This window comes from Argentina silus (genome assembly GCF_951799395.1).
Source record: "Argentina silus genome assembly, chromosome: 16".
Taxonomy (NCBI): Eukaryota; Metazoa; Chordata; class Actinopteri; order Argentiniformes; family Argentinidae; genus Argentina; species Argentina silus.
In genome coordinates, this window is record NC_139670.1 from 1,929,940 (window position 1) to 1,952,869 (window position 22,930).

Genomic DNA, 22,930 nt, shown 5'->3' on the forward strand with positions numbered 1-22,930 from the left:
GCTCGCTCTAAGAGTAGCGAACCAACATGAGAGTTTTGACTCAGGCGATATCTCAAGACAGCATTTGACTTGATTAGATCTGTGTTCATTCAAACCAACCCTGGTGTGTGGCTCACAGCTAGCGTCGGAGAGAGAACATGTCTGGTGGACAGCCCAACGTGAAGAGAGTGAAGAGAGTGGCAGAGAAAGCACTCAGGTAAGAGACACAATGTCAACTTTAAGACCGCTAACTAGCTCGGCTCTGACAGTTTGCGCGGCGCTGGGGTGGTGGTGATGATGATGATGATGATGATGATGCTACATTAGCATTCCAAGCTTGCCTGGGAGAAACGGTACCGATTCGTTTCACGGCCGACATGGAAGTTACACCACAACACCCCGATCTCCTCTCTCAAATCATTAACTACAACTGTGGTCGTGTCTGACAGATAACAGGATAACGGGATAGCTGGCGCAGGGTTTCTGGCTCGACGGATGTTGCATGTGGAAGTGGGTGGTACCGGCTGGCAAAAATGTGGAGAATTTCCACGTGTGTCAATACATATTGTTCATTTTGGAAACGCTCCGAAAAACAAGTTTTATCGTTGTGATACGTTGCGGTAAAATCAACGATCAGTTATCGCCATAGCGAAGCAATTCATTCCAGCATTAAGGAGTTATTTGGTTCACATGGTAGCAAGATAATCTATGCGAGGCACGCACGACCAAGCCTTCAGACCGTTTCTAGTGTGGACAGAATCTGATAGGATTAGGAGCCGCAGACGGGCATGGTCTCAACAAATCTGTCCCGGTCTACACCTTTATGCACCCTCAATTAAGCTCTACTCTGTCCCATGAAGAGCCGAAATGACAACATAATATCGTCTCAAAGCCACAATTTGAATTGAGCTTGAACTACATAGATGGGGAGCCAAGTCGACGTTTTAATTCAATCTCCGCGACCTGTCAGTATTTGTTTATGTAGGTAGATCCTGTTCGTAAGGACCCAAAATAAGTCACATAGTTTAGCCAACCACATACCTGGAAATGTACCTCGCACCGCCCACTGCCCGCACGCAGCCAATCAGTTGTTGGAAGAGAAGCGAGGGTTCCGGTTTCTCTGAGGGTTGATGAGAAGCACGCTGCTGCTGCTGCTGCATCTACATCTACTGGGGGGTTGAGTAGGAAGAGCAGGAAGAGCAGGAGCAGCCTGACCACTCTGACCAGTCTGACCAGTCTGACCAGTCTCTCAGCAGGCAAGCCACAATTCACTGACAACATGCCAACTGCAAGGTAAGATGAGGAATATGACTCTAGTCCATCCTCTGTGACATTCTGCTGTCTTTTATTAATATGAGGACATGTCTCATAGGACATAGACCAGCAGGAACAGCCAGGCTGATGAAATCTGATGAGGTCTTATTGAATCCTGCTTGGGGAAAAAGAGACAGGGAGGATTTCGGTCGGTTGCCTCAAAGAGCTGACATTGACCATAAACAGTGATATGTTAAATATAAGTTCTTTCAAAGTTTGTGAACGTTATACATGCAGGCTGTCATATTTGGTTACTGTGCAGCCTATATGCAGTATGGAATGTGCAGTGGCCTGCATTCTTTTAGGTTTGCTCTCTGTGCATGCATGCATGCATAACATGAAAGTGACATGTAGGCCTGCAGCTGTAGAGCGACACACACACTGCACTGCTCATGTGCTTGCAGGAGAGGGACATGCGCCTGCAACATGGCGGTGTCAATCGAATAAAACAGTAGAATACATTTGTGTGTGTGTGTGTGTGTGTGTGTGTGTGTGTGTGTCTGTGCTTGCTTTAGGGCTTTCAGCAAAACAATGACATAACCAACGCTCGTAAAACATGCATTACAATGTTATGACAACGTGCCCTGGTTGTCATGTGACCGTTGACAGTACACAGAGGGAGGGTTGTGATCCCAACACTGTACAGGGTTCTTAAATGATAACAGGATAGGAATATTTGGGCCTGTGCTGGAGATAGTGTCCAGCAGGGCCTCGTGTGTTCCACGTGTTGCCCCCGGAGAACAGCTCAGGTGACAGGCCCACCACTGAAACATGGGAACTGTCACACTTGTTGGCATGTGGGGCTGAACTCAATATGTTTAATGTTTGCAATTAGGAGGTTTAAAAGGACTTTCACTGTTTGGATCCGGGTGATTCTGGGCACTATCGCTCCACATGTGAGGGTGGAAGTGGGCAGGAAGAGGTCTGAGCCAATGTTTAATGAGTCATCTTAATTATTAATGCCTCTCCACAGCGAAAATGCACTGTTTGGAATGGGCAACCCACTGCTGGACATCTCAGCTGTGGTGGACAAGGACTTCCTTGACAAGTGAGTGTGAGCAGCTCATAACAGCCATTACACCCTCCACACATTGTTTGTACTCATCTGTCTGAGAAAATGATGAGTTGCAGCGTTTGCTTAAGAGCTTGTGATGTCTGGACAGGTACGGACTGAAGCCCAACGACCAGATCCTGGCTGAGGACAAACACAAAGCCATGTAAGTACAGTACAGTGGACCAGACGCCACTACCCTGTAACCTGCATGTTGTTAAAAAAGGCAACTAAACTCACACAATCACGCAGCTGAGACAGAAACAACCTTTCTGTCTATCATATTTATCTTTATTTCACCTGACATTCATTCATATCTCCCACAGTCATTTTGCCGTGGTCAGCAGTACGTTAAAAATAGCGTAGAGTCTTGGTGTCTATAAATCATTTGCTCTTAACTGGGCAGTGGGCAGCTGCACTTGAGCAGGTCCTCTGACGTGTTCACACACCCAGTTCTGCCATGCTGCATCTGTTGGCCTGAGAACGCTCCCTGGGCCGTCTCTGCTGCGGTGGCACAGCCTCTGCTCCACGCGCAGGATAGGATCACAGCCTCTGCTCCACACGCAGGATAGGATCACAGTATCACCAGCTTTAAACATGTTATACCTAGAGTGTCTTCACCACGAGGACTTAGGAAATACGCTTTAAAAGTCCATAAGTCGTAAATGACGTGATGTAAACATAACTGGATATGTTAACTCGTCACTTTGGAGATACGTGAGACTGGTAAATAGGATATAAATATACTTGTATTTACCGTTTAATTAGCGACCACTTCAGTTATCTGCTAGCAAACATAAGGTTACTGCCTATCTCCAAAAAATGACGAGTGTCAGTTTCTGACATGAAGGACTTTCGTGGCGTTTTCGGCCTAAACGGGTTGCTCTGTGTACAGGACAGTGAGCTGATTGTATGAAGTATAGAATTGCGTGCAGCAGCCATAACTTGGGGGGGGGGGGGGGGTTAGGGTTAGGGTTAGTGGATGATTCTGTCCCTCTGAACATCTGGGTAAATATAGATCCCACTGGGGTCAACTGACACGCCACTCCCCGGAAAACAACCCTCCACCAGCCCACTCGTTCTAACTCGGTCCTCATACCACCCATGCAACCTCAAGACTGGAGAAGCCATTGTGTGGATGATCATTGTGTAGCCTCAGATGGCTTCGGTTGAGGGCCAAAAGCAGAGGAGGGTTTTAGAGATGGAGATGGAGATAGGGATGGTCTGACGTGGGTAAATTCTTCCCATTGTGATGTCAGCGCTCAGTAGGACACTAAAGGAGGTGTGGTGAGGGGGAGGGTCTTCAGTGGGTGTGAGTGACAGGCCTGCTGCACCAATGGCCTGCTGCACCTAGCCCCTGTAGTCTGGTTTTGATACAGCGATGCCAATGCCAGCCGGAAGGTTTTGCGTAAGACTCAGACGCACACAGCCCCTGAATTCTTCTTTTAATTTCCTGTTTTTGTAGACACCACGTGACGTGGCCTGCCATGACTTGCAAAAGAACCCTCCAGAGGCCTCTTTGAAAAGCCTTCTAGACTGTTGACTTCCTTTTCAGAGTTCAAATAGCTCCGTGTGGAATGACTGACTGTTTCCATTATGTGAGACCGACCGGTTTTATCTGCATTGTGAGAGAAAACAAGGAAATAGCCGAACCTACAGGCCTCATCATGACTGCTACCATCCCACTGCTGCGTTGGGGCTGAGTAGAGCTGGTAGTTTAAGATGGCCTCTAAGCTTCCATGTCAGGTGTTGATGGGTCGCGTCGGCACACGAGGCATGTTGGAAGTTATTGCCTATAGCCTGCTGGCGCGAAAAGCAGCAACATCAGCGTTATTGTTCTCCAACGGACACAAAAGGAGGCGCGTTATCTTTGGCCTGGCAGACTCCATTCCTGCTGTCACACATACAAGGTCAGGCCTGGATTAACATGGGGCTTTGGTGCTTAATTCCCCTGCACTATGCATTTCAATGCATGACCCCCCCCCCCCCCACCACCACCACCGCAGACACACCCCTCACTATAATGTGTGTCACTGACAGCTTCGTCAGGTCTCCATCCACACCCAACAGTGCCCTGAGCAGCTTTGGTCCGTTGGGAGGGAATGCTGCGGTGAGCCTCAGGTTTGGTGTAATGGGTGGAGGCCTCTGGAGAGGACAGTGGTGACCCTCAGGTTTGGTGTAATGGGTGGAGGCCTCTGGAGAGGACAGTGGTGACCCTCAGGTTTGGTGTAATGGGTGGAGGCCTCTGGAGAGGACAGTGGTGACCCTCAGGTTTGGTGTAATGGGTGGAGGCCTCTGGAGAGGACAGTGGTGACCCTCAGGTTTGGTGTAATGGGTGGAGGCCTCTGGAGAGGACAGTGGTGACCCTCAGGTTTGGTGTGATGGGTGGAGGCCTCTGAGAGGAGAGTGATGACCCTCAGGTTTGGTGTGATGGGTGGAGGCCTCTGGAGAGGGGAGTGGTGACCCCCGTATTCAGTGCATGCTTGGCTTGGCATGGCCCACAGGCGCAGGCCCACCTTTCCTCCTAGGCTTTGATTGCTGCTTTTATGATATGGTTATATATTTTCACATGTATTTATTTATTTATTTTTCTTTTCTATTTTCTATTTTATTTCATGCACTTTGAGATTATGCTTGTATAATGAAAAGCACTTTATTATTATTATTATTATTATTATTATTGTTATTATTGTTATTATAGGCATATAGCTCACTGCACTAATGTACTACTGCCACTGTGGCTAAGTAAATAAATACAAAACATGTTATATAAGGTACAGCCATGCGGTTGTTGAGTGGGTTATGTAGCCCTTTACAGTGCAGTAGCCACAGGCAGCGTAGGGCCCAGCTCCAGCATCAGGGACCACAGGCAGCGTAGGGCCCAGCTCCAGCATCAGGGACCACAGGCAGCGTAGGGCCCAGCTCCAGCATCAGGGCCCTTTTGTGTTCACTCACTGATTCTGTTGTAGCAACCCAAACAAGTCAGGCCGCCAGAGCTGAACCTGTCTCTCTAAAGACGACCGGACCCCAGCTGAGGAACCTGGCCTTCGCAGATGACTAACACATCCTCCATAAGAACAGCAGACCCCACGTCCAAATATGGAGCCGTCCAATTATCCTGCTGTGACCGTGTGGTTCTTCTGAGTCCACTAATCCAAACTGGTAGTGCTGTTAGCCTGTTTCCCGATGGCCCTAGTGGGACTATTATCTGTTGATGCACTCTGGTGATGTCCGAATTCAATTACGTGTTCACTGCGGGGGCTTGCTAATCCTGTTGTGGGCTGAGAAGTACCGTCTAGGGCCGGCCTACAGAGGGCCATCAACTCTGCTCTGTCTCTCTCTCTCTCTCTGATCTGGACTGACCACCTGTCTGTTGTTACCTGATCCGGCTCAGCCTGGTGGTGGAAAGCGCTTACTCTCCCAAACAATATCTGTTTCTTTCATCTTTTCATTCCACACAGGACAGTTATGGCTGTCGTTGCGGTTTAGATTGGAGATGTATTGTGCTGGTCTACGCAGCAACACGAGATCCCTGACTGGCTTGTCCTCCTAAGTCCGAACCCAACAGCTCGAGTTTCTTTACCTGTAAACCCTATTTGTTTGCACACTTCGCGAATGAAAAGAGTGGAAACTCCCTCAGTGTCAACGTGTGAATCACGCTATCCAATCTCCCCGATACAAGACTGTACACACAGGCTAATCCATCTGTTTCACTGACGACCAACCAGGCCAAAACCTCCTTCTTCCCCCTCCATATTTGGCAGTGTGTCTTCTCAAGGTTTCCCACACTTAACTCAAGAAGAGTTCCGGAACACTCACCACCTGTTCTAAGTGTTCTATGTGGTGTTTACCTAGCAACAACAATCTGATTGGCTACAAAATGAAGCGTCATCATTTTATGCATTTTCTGTGAATAAAGTCACCCTCGGCACTCTAGAATGTTGACTTTATTCACCCTCGGCACTGAATGAGTTAAACCACTGATGCTCCTACTCTGACATGGCAGCCTGTGGTTGCATATGACACTGCAGAGAACGCTGGGTTCCTGCGTCTGGTTTTAGAAGTGGTGGGGAGGTGGCATCGCCACGGGGGGTGACACTCACACACAGGATGCGCTGTGGTGGTTTCTGTAGTTGCCTTGTCATCTGAACAAGTCTCGGTGGTTGAATCAACTTTTTTTGCTTTGGAAATCGAGACAGGGAAGGAAATGAAACTTAGTTAGGCGTTATTTTTCCGTTTATCAAAGTATTTGACTTGTCAGCACTACCAGGAGAGCTTGGTTAACTCACCAACTGCCAAAGCATTCCGGAACACTCCCCACCCAGAGTGCCAAGTGTTCTATGTGGTGTTTACCTAGCAACAACACTCTGATTGGCTACAACATGAAGCATCAGTATTTATGCATTTCTGGTGAATAAAGTCACCCTTGGCACTCTAGAATGTTGACAATTTGGGCGACTTTATTCACCCTCGGCACTGAATGAGTTAAATAGGTTATTCATGTGCATGTTTTCAGCCTTTGGAACATGTTGGTAAAGTTCATCATTGTAATCCCAGTAGGTAGATTTTCGTGTGGGAGGAATCAATAGATTGGTTGTGTAGATACAATAATAGTTCCTTAATGGACAACACTGCCACCAAGTGGCTGAACAATGCAACACAACTGTCACATGATACGGTCAGGATAAATAAACTAATCTGTGCATCCTGGACTGTGTCTGATGAAGACAGATTCTAACTTCACCCATCTTCACTTGCTTCCTGTCTGTCATCACAGGACTCTTCCTTGATAGCATTTTCTGCTCAAGATAATTCCACTTCACGAACCTTTTGTTTATGAATTAAGAGAAGGCCTAGAAATGAAATATTTTTTTGTTTTGTTTTTGTTATTAGTGTCATGATCTGTTTTTATCAGTTAACTTATTAACTGACAAAAAATATCAAATGTGTCAGTTAGTTATCTGTACAGTGCAGGAAAAGACAGCCGCCAGCTTTGGCCAGCAGGTGGCAGCGAAAGCTTCTGGTTCGTCAGGATCCCACCGGAGCTCCGACACGACGTCAACAGAATAACACACCTGCAGAAGATGTTCATATCGGTCCATCTCAAAACATTCTCATTATGAATAGCATTATTAAACCTTAATCTGATTAGCCCTAGGCCATTCTTTCAGGCGGCTATTAGGCTAAAACCTTTATTATGTGGCACCCGACCATTATTAGTGTGTGAGATGAGTGAAACCCTGTAATCTTGTCTGCGCCAGAGGGCCGCTGAGAAACCCTCACCGGGAGCCTCCTGCCTCGACGAGGCCTATTCACACATTAATCTCCCGACTCCCGTCGTCCGTCCGACGGTAATTAATTGTTTACTTTCTCATCTCGGGATGATGACACGACTCTTTTCAGAGGTTGTTTGCTCACAGCAATTAAATTCATCAAGCGCTCATTCTTTTCTTTCTTTCTTTCTTTTTTTTTTTTTTTTTTTTGTGCTAAATGCAGATTAGCGGCGTCACAATCGCATTCTAGAAGGAGAGTAAACTGCTCATTATGCGGAGTGACCCGCTGCTGGATGAATAATTCAGGGCTGGCGCGTTAGTGTGCCTGGCTGTTATTAGCATTCTGGATGGAGGAGAGAGGGAGGAGGAGAGAGAGGGGGGGGGGGGTGTAGGGTGAGAGGGAGGGAGGGGGAGATGTGGGGTGAGAGAGGAGAGGGAGGGAGGGGGAGACAGAGAGGAGAGAAGAGAAGAGAGAGAGACACACACAGAGACACTGGTACAGTATCACTGACTGGGGGCTGACTCAGGGGATCAGTGCAGGATTGAGACACACATCACACACACATCATCACACGACACAGGAGATCAGTGGAGGTGCCTCCCTCACACACACACACACACACACACACACACACACACACACACCCCGCTGTCTGTGTACATCTCTCCCCCCCCTGCCGCTGCCTCCACGCTCAATCTGCTTACTGGGAAGGAAACAACAAAGGCCCCTCCATGCTAAACACTCGGGCTCCTGGGTCTGAGCGTGTGATAGATTCTGCTCTGTAAACACACTTGACTCCCTTCTCTCAGTCTCTCCATCTCTGTCTCTCTCTCTCTCTCCCTCTCTCTCCATCTCTCTCTCTCCATCTCTCTCTGTCTCTCTCTCTCTCTCTCTCTCTCTCTCTCCATCTCTCTCTGTCTCTCTCTCTCTCTCTCTTTTCTTAACAAGGGGGAAATCGTGAGTGTTGGAAACCCCCAACGGATCCATCCTGGCGTGTCAGGGAGAGAGTGAGCGTGTGTGTGTGTGTGTGTGTAGTGTGAGTGAGTGTGTGTGTGTGTGTAGTATGTGTGTGTGTGTGTGTAGTGTGAGTGAGTGTGTGTGTGTGTAGTATGTGTGTGTGAGTGTGTGTGTGTGTAGTGTAGTGTTGCGTGCGTGTAGTGTAGTGTGTGTGTGTGTGTTAGCGAGTGTTGTGTGTGTAGTGTGAGTGAGTGTGTGTGTGTGTGTAGTGTGAGTGAGTGTGTGTGTGTGTGTAGTGTGTCAGTGTGTGTTCATGCGTGCGTGCGTGCGTGCCAGGCTGCATGTGCTTTCCATGGTGCCACTTCACTGGGTGCACTCATGCTTGACTGAGTGTGTAGACACACTACAGCCCCCCCCACCCCCCCCACCCCCCACCCCCCACCCCCCAGCCTCCTGTCTGTTTCCTTGGCTAAGTGCTGTAGCTACAAGCTAACAGTACTTAGGTTCACCTCTGCAGGCCCATTAGGGTCAAAACATCCGGCTCCCCTGCCGCCGAGGTCAGAGGTCGCAGACTCACATCCATCACTGACCTCTGTAGCAGAGAGAGAGAGAGAGAGAGAGAGAGAGAGAGAGAGAGAGAGAGAGAGAGAGAGAGAGAGAGAGAGAGAGAGAGAGAGAGAGAGAGAGAGAGAGAGAGAGAGAGAGAGAGAGAGAGAGAAGCAGAGATTAAACACACCCGCCTGTAATTGAACCATCATGCACGGATGTAAACAACTGCCATTGTGTGCTCAATGATTAATCGATTCGCGAATCACATTATTTAACCGGATATTAACCTATTGTTTAACTCCCCACCCCCCCACAACAAATGATTTATGTCAAAGACAAAGGAAGCGTGTGCGTCTGACATCATTCCAAACAGAATTACAAATCCCATTTGAATGTATGTTGTGGCGGCGGTGTTTTATTGATGGAGATGTGTTTCGTGATGGTGCTATTCAGGACGACTGCTTAGTATTTCAGGCATGCCGCTGTATCATGAGAGATGGCTGATGCAATCTCAATTAAGCCTGTCGTTGGGCTTTGATAATATCCCCCCCCTCCTCCTCCTCCTCTCTCTCTCTCTCTCTGTCTCTCTGTCATGGACGCCTGCGGCCAGCAGGTGGTGCCAGTGCGAAGCCTCACCAGTCAGGAGGGGTGGAACAGACGCATGCAGACTTCGACGCGTGTGGCCGTTTTCTACGCGTTTTATGATTAAAATGTGGGCGTCTCAATTGTACATGTACAGCATGTTCAGAAGGCATGCTCACGGTTATTTTTAGTTGACTTTGATGCCTTTCCCCCCCCACACTCTCTCTCTCTCTCTCTCTCTCTCTCTCTCTCTCTCTCTCTCTCTCACACACACACACACGGGGGAGATGGTGTACACTGTAGAGTAGAACACATCCTCACGCGTGTAGGTAGTGTGTCATCCGTGTGGTGATCCAGATCTAGCAGCTCTGGTTATGTGACTGCTCCATGGTACTCCCAGTGTGTTTAAAGTTTACACTGGGCCATATGGTGCTCACAGCAGGTGGGGGGTGGAATTATTCACACGGAGCGATGGTGAATCACCAAGAATCCCCGGTATCAACCTCAGAGATGAGGGAGAGGTCTCAAAGGCTTTGTGTTGCTCAGCCTTCAAATCTCAATCCTCGGGAGAAGACAAGATGCCCCCACACTCTCCCTCTTCCACTCTCTCTCTCTCTCTCACTCTCACTCTCACTCTCACTCTCTTTTCCTCTCTCACTCTCTCTCTCTCTCGCTCTCCCCCCCTCCCCTCCTCCTCCCTCCTTCCTTCCACGCTTCACCGTGACAACAACACCACGCTCGGCTGAGAACGGAAGCCAAAAAAATAAAAAAGAACCCCAGCCGACCGGTGACGTTTCAGGAGGAAATAATACAAACTGGTCCTCCATGACCACATTTCCCTCCCTAATCCTCGAGTGCAGCCTAATTAAGGACTACGCCACTCTCGTTAACGCCGGCGAACGGGCTGCTGGACGGGCTGAGCATTAAAGGGCCGCCACGCATTTGTTGTTTCCCCCAATTATTCACCCGTTATTACCACCCGTTATTACCACTCGTTATTACCACTCGTTATTACCGCGTAATTGCGCACTTTAATATGCATCACTGGCCCCATGTTGTCGTCGTTGTTGTTGTCATTGTTGTTGTTGTTGTCGTTGTTGTTGTTTAAAGCTTCCATCGTCGTCGTCATCGCCATCGTGTCTGGCGGCGTGGCTGTTCCGGTGGCGTTCTCTCTCTCTACTCTCCTGGATGACTTACGGGACGATTAGACCGGTAGATTAAACCAAAACGGGCCGTAGAGGAGATACCTGGTTGACAGGTAATAATATCACCATCATGCTGTTTTCTGAGAATCAACCTTCAACCCTTCAACCCTTCAACCCTTCAACCCTTCAACCCTTCAACCTTCAACCTTCAACCCTTCAACCCTTCAACCCTTCCCTTCGGTCGGTCAGAGAGGCTAAAGAGGAGAGCAACAAAGCTGCTGTTGTTGTTGTTGTTGTTGTTGTTGTTGTTTGCGTTCGGCTCTTTCCACCACCACCAGTCTTGTTGTCGAGCGACTGTTCCGAACGTCCCTACGATAAGAACCTCCTATCTGCCTGGTCTCCTTCACCAGACGCTGCTGCACACACAAACATCAAAACAAGCCATTGAATGAGAAGCACGTCTATTTTCTGAGAGAGAGAGAGAGAGAGAGAGAGAGACCGGGGGAGCGAGAGAAAGAGGGAGAGAGGAGATAATTATTGATTTGAAATAAGAAAAGATAAGGCTCAACCTTGAGCAGCCTGGCGATAGCGCACACACAGAACAGAATAATTAATGGACTTGTCTTGTGTCGGGACAAGCCTTCACACTGAGACGGGCGTATTGATTTTAAACAGATAAACTGCGTAACCCTTTGTGAAGGGTTTGACAAACAATTTAATTGGGGGGGAAAAACAACAATATTCCTCAGCCCTCCCCACTCCTTTTCACCACATCCCCAAGCTCTTTCTGTCTTTCTTTGTGTCCCTCTGTGACCTATGGAAACAATTACTGTGCATCAGGCCCCTGTTCTGCCTCCAGGCTGCCAGGGATGGCTGGTGCTGGGGCTGGGCTGGGGATGGCTGGGCTGGGGATGGCTGGGCTGGGGATGGATTGGGCTGGGGCAGGACTGGGCTGGGGATGGCTGGGCTGGGGATGGCTGGGCTGGGGCAGGACTGGGCTGGGGATGGCTGGGCTGGGGATGGCTGGGCTGGGGCAGGACTGGGCTGGGGATGGCTGGGCTGGGGATGGCTGGGCTGGGGCAGGACTGGGCTGGGGATGGCTGGGCTGGGGATGGATTGGGCTGGGCTGGGGATGGCTGGGCTGGGGCAGGACTGGGCTGGGCCAGGAGGAGGCTCACACTGATTGGGTGAATTTCATCATTCTAGAATCTGACTCCACTAATCATTCTAGAACCTGACTCCACTCCAGATACCTCTGGTGAACCTGGGATTACACAAGCTTTAAAACTAAATCAGTCTCCAATATTTGTTTTGTGTGTGTGTGTGTGTGTGTGTGTGTGTGTGTGTGTGTGTGTGTGTGAGGGTTTAGAGATATGACATTTGCAAAATTATGCTGATTGGCCCAAGGGGTGTTCAGTAGTAAACAGCTAAAATTCCGGAATGACATTGATTGGCTGTGGGGGACAACATGTTTACTGAAGACTTGTTTACTGTAACTGTGCCACCCGTCCCCCCACCCCACCCCGTCCCCCCACCACCCACCCACCCACCCGTCCCCCCACCACCCACCCACCCCGTCCCCCCACCACCCACCCCGTCCCCCGTCCCCCCACCACCCACCCACCCACCCCGTCCCCCCTCTGTCTGTTCGTATGTCACTCGTGATATCTCACACACCACTGGGAACGCTTTGACCAAAATCCGGTGGATGATTCCCCTCGCCGTACAGATCCGGCGTTTGCAAAAAAATACGTTCATTGGCCCAAGGGGGGCGCTATTGTAAACAACTGAAATTTCCGACTTAGACTGAGGGGGACAACATGTTTACTGTAGACTTGTTTACAGTACCTCTACACCCCCCCACCTCCCCCCACCTCTCCTGAGGAGACGCGCTCTAGTCTCCTACCTCCTTCCGTCGCCCTCCCTTGATTAAGATGGGCTGTTTGATCATGTTTCCCTGCCTGTCCTTGTGATTTGTAAGCTGTTTAAAACGTGAACGAGGCAATTAAATCGTCAAGGAGGGGAGTGGGCGCCGCGGTGATCATTAGCGGTGAATTACCTCAGCGTGCACTCAGACACCCGGGAGGACATTCAGTCGGTCCACTCCCGGGGCTCCAGATCCAATCTAGCCATTGATTAACAGGGGCTTGTTCTTCCTGTGAAATCACTCGATGGGGATTTTAGGGCTCTCATCCGTTCCTATTGAGATGGGCTGACATCAAAGGAGAATGAAGTGGGATCAGGTAAAGGGGGTTTTCGCCTTGCCCTTCCCGTAGCAGGAGACTTTAGAAGAGCAAATCTTGAATTATTGCCTGAGGTAAATAATCTACTGCTGGGGGGGGGGGGGGGGGGGGGGTTGGAGGAGGAGGAGGAAGTGAGAGTCGTCATCCAGAGAGGAGAAGGGACTCGTGGTTCCTCGGAAGCGCTCAGATTTCCCTTGATGGGGAAACTGTGGGGGCTGTTATCCATGGAATGTAAACAGGAGGGCATTTCGGAATTATGATCTAACCCACTATTAGAACGTTGTGTGTCCCAGGTACCAGGTACCGATTATGAGTATGATTACTCAATATCAACTCACAACATAATATTTGTATTAACTAATTCCTAATTCCCTCCCCCCCGTTTTTAACTAATGAATTGCTTTAATTAGAACAAATACAAATAAGTGTTGTGATTAGTCACAGTTATGAAGGTATTAAAAGACACATAAAAAGAACCCCCTTTGCTTCTCATGACGAGAGAGACTTTGAGATGTACTGTAGGTATCACATGTTCTTAACATGTAACATGTCAAAAACATGTTATGCAACAGAGGTTGTTTGAATGTAAGACATGGTTATAATTGCTCCTCCTAGTATTGAACATACCGGCCATCTTATCTTACAAACAAGTACCGTAGTAGGGTATCGCTAACTAGGACATTGTGTTCAATAACATCTCCCCTGTTCAACTCGCATTGGGTGTTCAGGCAGTGAGATTCAGAAGGGCTTTTCTCATTGGGTGTTCAGGCAGTGAGATTCAGAAGGGCTTTTCTCTCCCTAAATGGCCAAAGGGGGCTGTTCACAGAGTCACAACGGAGGGATCACATGATGTCTGAGGGTGGAAAGGTCTCCAGGCAGCTGCTCCTTTTCGGATGGGATTTTCGCCGCGTCCGAGAGGCCCCATGCCGCCCGCCCTGAGAGGTGAAGCAAATGCTTCCAGGAAAGGAAAAAAAATAAAAAAGGCTAAATCCTAACAAGGTTGTGTGTCTATTTGAGATGGTTTCTGGAGTCCGTTGCCTGCCTCGCTGTTATGAACACCCACAGTGCTCAGATTCTTCCTTTGTCAATGAGCCATAACAGGTGTCTTCGTCACGTTTTTTTTTCCTTCTTTTTTCCGGCTTAGCATATTTTCCACTTGCATGGAAAAAAAATGTTCTTCTTTCTTCTTTATTGGGAACACTCTACCCTGGGTAGTCATCTCTGCCTAGAGACATGATATGTAGACTTTCTTTGAAGCAAAAATGGTTACTTTCACACTTCTTCGAAAGCCAGACATGCCTAGTTAAACCAAGAGACGTGGAAATACAGAACACACCTCTAACACAATCCTGTACATATGTTCGCTGTAGGGGCAGAGTGCGTACGTATTCAGGTTCCCTCACTCTGTATTACACTCAGAAACCTTTGACCCTCCAGAACTGCTTGGAAGTGTCTAAATCCTTTTAAGCGGAAGGCATTGACCTAGCTATGTTGTGTGTATTTTACATGACCAGGACCTGTGGGATTATTCCTGCCATTTCCAGAATAGCTCCCCTGGCTCTGGAGTTCATTGAACGTGGAATTACGCATTAAGCCAGCGGGAACCGTATGCCGTACCTTCCACGCTTTACCATGTCATCGCGAATTCTCCCTGGTGTAAATAAATACACTTTAAAAAAACGGCAGTTCTCAACCACAGAAGGAAAAAAAGCAGCCAAGAACCTTTATAATGCAGCACCTCATCTTGTCTGCAGTTGGGTCAATCTCCTTGGCTGGGGGGGGGCGCACACACACACACACATTTATATCCCCAGCCCCTCTGGGAGGCTCGCTGTGTGAAAGATGCGGGGAATACACATTATTCATGTTCTCAGCTGACCAGATAACAGTCTCCCTCTTGGAATAGATTGATTCGCTGCTGTGTATATTTGGCACTAAGCTTTGCCTAAGCATAAATAGTTATTTTAGATTGTGATATTGGCAAGAGGGGAGGGGGGGGGGAGGGGGTGATATGATGATAGAAGTAGCTGTTAAACCCTGGGGTAATTCAGCGGTTTGGGTTTGAAAAATGCACAATGATTGTTTACTCCCGGCTCCCCGAAGCTATTTCTGTTCCACTCTAGTTTCCACTACTGGAGGAGCTCTGAGTCCTAGGATGTATTATTAGGACAGTATAGTATTCATAGGTCAGACGGTTTATGAAATCCATCTCTTCATCCTCAGCTTGTGGTCTGCGATAGACATCCATTCACATATCAACACTGAGTAACCGGATAGAAACATAACACGGCTTTTATAGGGACATAATAATGATGATTAAAACAGAATATCTGCCAAAGAGATTAGAAGAGGCTTGATTCTGGAGTACAATCGTGGCTTTTTTGAGCAGGCTCATGTTTACGTTCTGATTATAAAAGACTTTCACTGCTCATCTTGCTTCAATATGGCTAAGTGTGTAAACGTAGACACATGTGGGGAAAATGTTCTGTTCTCTTTGGCTTTTATCAAGCTGACATTTAAGTGCCTCACTTCATCTCCAGTAACATTGGTGGTAAAGTATCTCAAATAACAAAATCCAGCATTTCCTTGGTTTTTGTTTTTGTCTCTCTCTCAAGTTTATTTATTTTTTTATATATATACTTGCTCCTAACAACTTTCACCTGGGTGTAACAATTTGAACATGGTGAAAAAGTAGGTCATAGGCCCGACTTCTCAAGTTTATTATGTAGGTTTTTTAATACACTCCCGGGCGCTTTATTAGCAATAAAACGTGGAGCGTATAAGATTATGGCCGATGACTCCGATGCTTGTAGTGCTCTCACGGAGACAGAAACAAGAAACAAGTCCATTAGTCAACTCAAAAGGGTCTCCTTGGTCATCCCTTAACTCGTTCCCTCCTAAGACAAGTCCTCTTTAAACCGTTACTCAATCTATTCTGCAGAACCCAAATGCCAATAAAACGTCAATTTAGCATGACATCATTTATTGTCCATCATTAACACAAAGTCCAAAACAAACTTTTTAGGGGGAGGCTTCTTTAAAAGTGTTGACATCAGCCTCATAACAGTTCCCCATAAACCAGAATCCTCCCATACCCTCACCCTTCCCAACCTCCCTTCATACGGGCCTCCAGAGCTGCTCCCTGTGCATCCATACGGTGGTTCTGACTCCCCGCCCGCCCGGCGTACAGTACACTGCACTACACCACTGCCCTTTTAAATATGAAGACTTTCCAGAACAGAAAGATCCATTGTTGGTCCCTTTTTTCGTTCCTTTTTGTTTTTTGTACAAGGTGGGGCCCGTCAGCTGTACTTGGCCTGTGAACTAGGTCTGTTATTAGGTCTGGCCCTGCTGTTTCCTGTTTGCTAACACTGTGGCATGTGGTTAACCTTTTTTTTGTATTTTCTCCTCCCATGAAGCCCCCCCTCTTACACACACCCCCCCTCTCCCTGCTTGTGTATTTCAGGTTTGAAGAAATCGTCAAGAAGAGCAAGGTTGAATACCATGCCGGCGGCTCCACCCAGAACTCAGTGAAAATCGCCCAGGTTGGTCTCTCTGCTGGCCCTTCTCCCCCCTGTGTGCCTGACTTGACTGTGTTTCTGGATGTACAGTCGTGTGTCTGTGACCTCAGCACTGTGGGAATACAGAGAGCAGCGGTACAGTAGGGAACATTGTCATGCTGTTTCAGGCGGTGCAAATTTATCAGACTTGCCATGGAACGAGACGGGAGGGCAGGGGGGAGGGGGGAGGGGGGCATTCATAATATTTGCAATGTTATCTAGTTGGCCTAATTTTCTGAGACGTATCAAACATCAATTAGGAAGAATTACATGTCGATGCAATTAACATGTCACAACAAATTACATCAAACAAACGCTGATCTTCTCCCTGGCTGTTCCACTGATTTGAGCTTCAGAAAGAGGTTTGGGGATTGGCCCAAATCTAAAATAGTAATCTTAACCGAAGATGATTATTCTATGAATCCTACTTTTCTATTCTGACTGCAGTGAGTCTACATCGCTGTTGATACTGTGGACCTTTGGTCTGTTCCCCATAAACAAAGAAGAAGAGAAAGATGCCCCCCACAACTGACAAATATCTTAATTCCAAAAAGAGGTGCAGAAGCTAATTGACAGGCTGATGTTTATGAAAACACAGCCGTTTGTGTGTCGGTGTTTGTGTGTGTGTGTGTGTGGGGGGGTGTTTGTGTGTGTGTTTAAGCAAAAGAGAGAGACAGACACCAAGCCAAAGAGAGAGAGGGAGGGAGAGAGAGAGAGAGAGAAACAGAGAGAGAGAGAAATGCAGAGAGAAAGAGAGAGGGAGAGAGAGGAAAGGAAGGCAAGCCCTGAGGCTGCCAGCATCTCCTTGCTTTGGAGACAGTAAACATCCTTTTCAAAGAGACGCAGAGCTGAGCACCTCCGTGGAAACACTCTTTAATTATGAAGATCAGAAGCATTTACATAAACCTCACTCTCCCAAGACTACTCCTCAGACTAGCAGTGAGACACTAACTGCCAACTTGATTTTATTCTATTTTGCCGCCCCTCCCCTCCTCTCCTCTCCTCTCCTCTCCTTTTTCAGGATGTCAGACCCGGTGCGTTTCATGCAAATATCTCTTGGAACCTGGCGAGGCTTCACTCTGCCCACTTGAGTGTCGGTTTGACCCGATTACAACCTTGAAAAATCCTCAGCCGAAATTCCGTCTCGACACAGATTATTTCCACCCTCTCTCTCTCTCCTGTGTAGTTAGGCAGGAGGGGGGAAAAACCCGAAATTCAGTTTGGTCTGCTTTCCTCAGTGAAGACACAGACCTTGACAAGGAGTTATCATGTTTTATTTAAGAAGACATTGAGAGGAAGGCCTCGGGCCTCGGGCCGCGTTTTCAGCTGCCGTGTGAAATCAGATGGAGAAGAAGGGTGGGGGGGGGGGGGGTGGGGGCTACCGTTCGGGCGCCAACGCTGAAGGAAGGGCCCATTGCGTTCTCTCTCTCCCCATCGCCACACTTTCACGAACCATCACGCACTCATTTAAATGGACCTCATAAGCGCGGCAGAAGAAACCGAGAGTCAAAACCCGCCTTCTGCTTCAGGTGGGATATAGATTCCCTTTCTTGGGAGTGGAGATGTGCTGTACGCTGTGTTCGTTCGGAGTACCAGAGAACAAGTGGTCGGCTTGCTTTTTTTTTCTTTTTCAGGCGCCCAGCGCCTAACAGTCTCAGAAATACTCTCTCTGTCAATATACACCCCGAAGCGTTGCTTTCTACCCCCCCCTCACCACCACCACCACCACCATAACGTCCTTACTTTCAGGTAATGGTGTTCTTTTTAGAAAAAATGTATAATGCATAACCAGGCTGCTCTGAGATTATCACATTGTAGCACACCTGCAATATGTGAAACTTCAAACCCCGGTGCTGGTATTGTGGAGAGGCTGAACCTTCAAACACGATGATATGCACTGCAGCTCTGAATCCACATCAAAGGGCCCGGGCGCCTAAATGAGATGCTCGATCCAGGGGCAGGTTTGCTCAGGAGCAGCCTCCACCCTCCACCCTCCTCCCCCCACCCTCCTCCTCCTCGGCTAGCTGTTAGCTGGAAGAAGAGGGGGAATGTTCAGAAGCTTTGCACTGGGATCACCGAGCATGCTGGGAGAACCCAGGGTGTGGGAGGATCAATGCCTGTCAGTATAGAAGAAGACGAGCTTTCCCTTTCTCTCTCTCTCTCTCTCCATTTTCTCCCTCTTTCTCTCTCTCTCGAACAGTCAGTCAGTCACTCTCTCTCTCTCTCTCTCTAGCTCTATCTCTCTCTCTCTCTCTCTAGCTCTATCTCTCTCTCTCTCTCTCTCTCCCTTAGAGGATCTAATAGATTGAATGCTCTTGTTTCATCTGCGTTTAGATGTCTTGTGTCGCCGCCAGAGGAAGCCCAAATCAATTGGAAATCGGATTTGGAGGGAAGTGTAATTGACCAAAACAGGAAGCTACCCGATAGATTTGTATTTTATTTTTCTTCTTCTTCTTCTCCTCCCCTCCTCCCCCCCCCCCCATCCCGTCCTCTGCCCTGGCTCGCTTCACGATCAGTAGTACTTGAGTGTCAGGCGTGTGTCATCAATCGCTAGTACCTGAGTACCAGAGTACCAGAGTACCAGAGCTCCTAAGTGCATTTCTGAGGTGTTATTTCTCATCCTCCCATTTCTGCACCCCCCCCTCCGGGGTTGTAAAGCTCATGGCGTGTGTGACACACTCCCGCTCCCACGCCAGACGTGTCAACACATTTGTACTGACTCCTACCAGCACGGCGGTGGCGGCGGCGACGAGGCTCGTTTGGGTTATTCCACTGACAGACACGGCGGAGGCTGTGAGGCTGTGAGCCTGTAGAGGCTGTGAGGCTGTGAGCCTGTAGAGGCTGTGAGCCTGTAGAGGCTGTGAGGCTGTAGAGGCTGTAGAGGCTGTGAGCCTGTAGAGGCTGTGAGCCTGTAGAGCAGAGCTGTTGGGCTCGGATTCCTCTGGAACATGGGATGATGGGGGGGGGGGGGTGCGTGTACCTGTGTGTATATATGAGTGTGCGTGCGTGTGTGTGTATGTATTTGTGTGTGTGTGTGTGCGCGTGCCTGTGTGTGTGTGTGTGCGTGCGCGTACCTGTGTGTATGTGTGTGTATGTGTGTGTATATGAGTGTGCGTGTGTGCGTGTGTGTGTGTGTGTGTGTTGCCGTTTCCTGGTGCTTCCAACAACACTATGCCCTGAAGGGCCATCCTGAATAGAAGCTCACGTACTGGAGTCCTCCCTGCTCCCAGTACAGCTGGGAGGGAACAAACACAAGCCTCTCCACAGCCCCACACATCAAAGACTGCTGCAGACGGGCCGGGGGGGGGACAACAATCATATTTCTCAGTCATTACACGGGGGGTTGGGGGGCGGGGGACGGGACGGTGGCCTCTCTGTGCATCGTGATCCAGGATCTGGGTCCACCGGGTCTGCAAGGCATGTTTATCACAGGTGACAGAGGTTGGTGGCGGGGGGTTGGGGGGGAGGGGGGGGGGTTACTGGAGGGCTGTATCAGGAAGCTCAGTCAGTTCATTTAGACACAACATCAAAGCCCCCCCCCCCCACCAAACACACACACACACACACACACACACAGCTCCTTAGGGCTAAGGGATTGAAGTCTGTGAGCATAGCCAGCCTCAACTTTATACCGCGGTAACCTGGGAGCTGGATCGTATTACACATGCTAAAGGAATGTTTGTCGTAAGGTGTTTTCTGGGTGTTTTTTCATTGTGATCCTCACATATCGACAGCTTTGTGTTTTTTTCTCTCTTCCTCTTTCTTTCTCTTTCTCTTTCTTTTTCGAACCGTAGGGTTCCTCTGAAACGTTCGCCATGGTTACACACGAGCAGGGAGAATGTTAATGTGTACGTGCCCTCGATGTCGGGGGAATGTCGTCAATCACAAACACGCTCGTACGGTTATCTGAATTTTAATGTCGTGTTTAGAGTAAAAATTGCATCATCAAGGTAGTAAGAAATGTTTTTTTTGAGTTATTGTTTAGAAAATGAAACCTGGAAAAAATTGATCACTGTCTCTCTCTCTCTCTTTCTCTCTCTCCCCCTCTCTCTCTCTCTCTCCCTCTCTCCCTCTCTCTCTCTCTCTCTCTCTCCCCCTCCCTCCCTCCCTCCCTGTCTTTGTTATGGTTATGATGCCTGTTAAACATTTCCTCAGACGTTGTCATTCGTTGAAGGGGTGAGTAGGGGCCCAGCCTCCAACCCGGTTCAGTCTCAGAGCCCGTTAATTGGAAACGCATGTGCTGTGCTCTCCAGTCAGTCCTGTTGAAAAGTTCTATTTAAAAAACAGAGAAAGAATCCCACAGCAGCACTCGACTCGGGAGGAAAAGTTCTTCACCAGCTCATATTTTGTGGGGATACTTAAACACGGTTTGATGTCTTATTGTAGGCACTTACTTAGTCCTGGGGGTGCAAATATTCCATGACCTCATGTTTTGGCTTTACGGCACGTTTTGTTAAATAAATAAAGAAGCGCAACTTGCCTTCCTCTGAATGGGACGAGCCTAAATCAAGAAGTGCCCTCTGGTCTGCTACCACTTAGGAGGGAGAGAGAGAGGGAGAAGAGGAGGAGGAGGAGGAGAAGGAGGAAGAGAGAGGAGGGGTTTTGTGTGTTTTATATGTAGTGTACATGGTCGAAAAGTACCCGGGTTTTACTGTTGTGTTTATTGCTTATATGCGACCCCTAATCACACACACACACACACACACACACACACACACACACACTTCTTTATGAAGCGTGTTTAACCAAACGTTCTTCTGCCTTGTTGGTGATTTGAGGGGCGTTCAAACCCTTCAATAACAAATTGTTCTTTTGTTCCTGAAGAGCTTTGATTTCTTGATCGTGCACGCGTGTGTGTGTGTGTGGGTGGGTGTGTGTGTGTTAGATCCTAGTGCAGCTGTGCTGAAATGAGCATACTAATGACTGATTAAATCCCCCAACCCTGACGAGCCTTTGAGTTCCTCACCACAGAAGTCAAGGCTCTCCAGCACACCTCCGTTACTGAGGCAAGGCCAGGCCGCGTTAAAACCGCCATGAACACCTTCGTTAAGGTCTGCTACAGTACCGAGGCATCGCCTGGGCCTGCACATCCTCACCCCTATGCAGGGGAGGGTTCACACTCTATTAAGCACAGGAGGAAAGGGGGAAAGGGAGGGAGGGGGAGAGAGAGAAGGGGGGGAGGGAGGGGGCAGAGGGGGGGAAAGAGGGGGGAAGAGAGAGAGAGAGAGAGGGAGGGAGGGGGGAGGGAGAAACGAAAACGAACAAACGAACCAGTACCAAAGTACCAAATGGATTTAGTTGTTCCCACATCCCCTCCTCCTCGTCTCGGCGTTCCAGGTGTGCCGTCCTCTGGCGCCGCCGGGCCTCGGCTGTTTCCCCTCCGCCCGGACGGCGTGAGCGGAGGAACGCCTCATTCACTTTGATGAGCGGCGTGCTGACGCGTGGGCCTCGCCGTCACCCGCCATGAGGCAGCTGGGAAGCTGCAGCTCCAGTCTGCAGTGATACCATTTACTCTGTGATGAAGTGGAGGGGGGCCTCTGAGGACCCCCCTCCCCTCCCCTCCCTCCCTCCCTCCCTCCCTCCCTCCCCTCCCCTCTGTGGACCCCTCCCTTCACCACCCTCATTTGAAGTGATCCCCCCCCACCCACCCTCCCATATCAACTGTATACAGTGTTACCATTTACTCAGTGATGAAGTGGAGGGGGCCTCTGCGGACCCCCCTCCCTCCCCTCCCTCCCTCCCTCCCTCCCTCCCCTCCCCTCCCCTCCCCTCCCCTCCCCTCCTCCCTGTCCTCCCATATCATCTGTATTGTGACTGTATGTCACAGTTAATAGCAGTGTGTGTTTAATCTGAGGCTGTGTGATGGCGTTGATAAAGGTTGACTCAGTGATTATGCAAGTCTTTCATATCAGGGAACAGCTGATGGCCACACAGCGATAACTCATGTTTTTTTTTTACAGAAATTTACCGTAATTGTCAGATTTTTTTTTTCCCCCACACACACCGAGCTTACACTAGTCTACGTTCTCCCTCTGCGGTGAGATGGAACCTCAACAAGCTCGTTGCATAGGTGACACATTACCCCGTCGCCGTTGGAAGTTAATTTGCCGTCAAATTTGCCGACTTAATTTAAGCAGCCAAAGGGAGGGAAGACGTGGGTTTGGTTTGTAACTCATAAGTATGCATTGGAAAGAGAGTGTTGATTAACATTGAGGGCTCCGAGACCGACAGGCTTGATGTGTATCATCAGGCCTCAGAGGCGGCTGCCGGAATAGA

The 22,930-nt window shown here is 48.8% G+C and overlaps 1 protein-coding gene across 1 annotated transcript; it reads left to right on the forward strand.

Annotated features, from left to right (window-relative positions):
* Positions 1-47: 47 nt before the first annotated feature.
* Positions 48-16,759, forward strand: LOC310817145 (adenosine kinase-like; the record flags this gene model as incomplete). Its single annotated transcript, XM_083687582.1, has 4 exons — positions 48-196; positions 2,267-2,341; positions 2,457-2,510; positions 16,561-16,759. The coding sequence occupies exons 1-4, from the start codon at positions 138-140 to the stop codon at positions 16,757-16,759; spliced, it is 387 nt and encodes a 128-aa protein (XP_083543708.1). The 5' UTR covers positions 48-137.
* Positions 16,760-22,930: the final 6,171 nt, after the last annotated feature.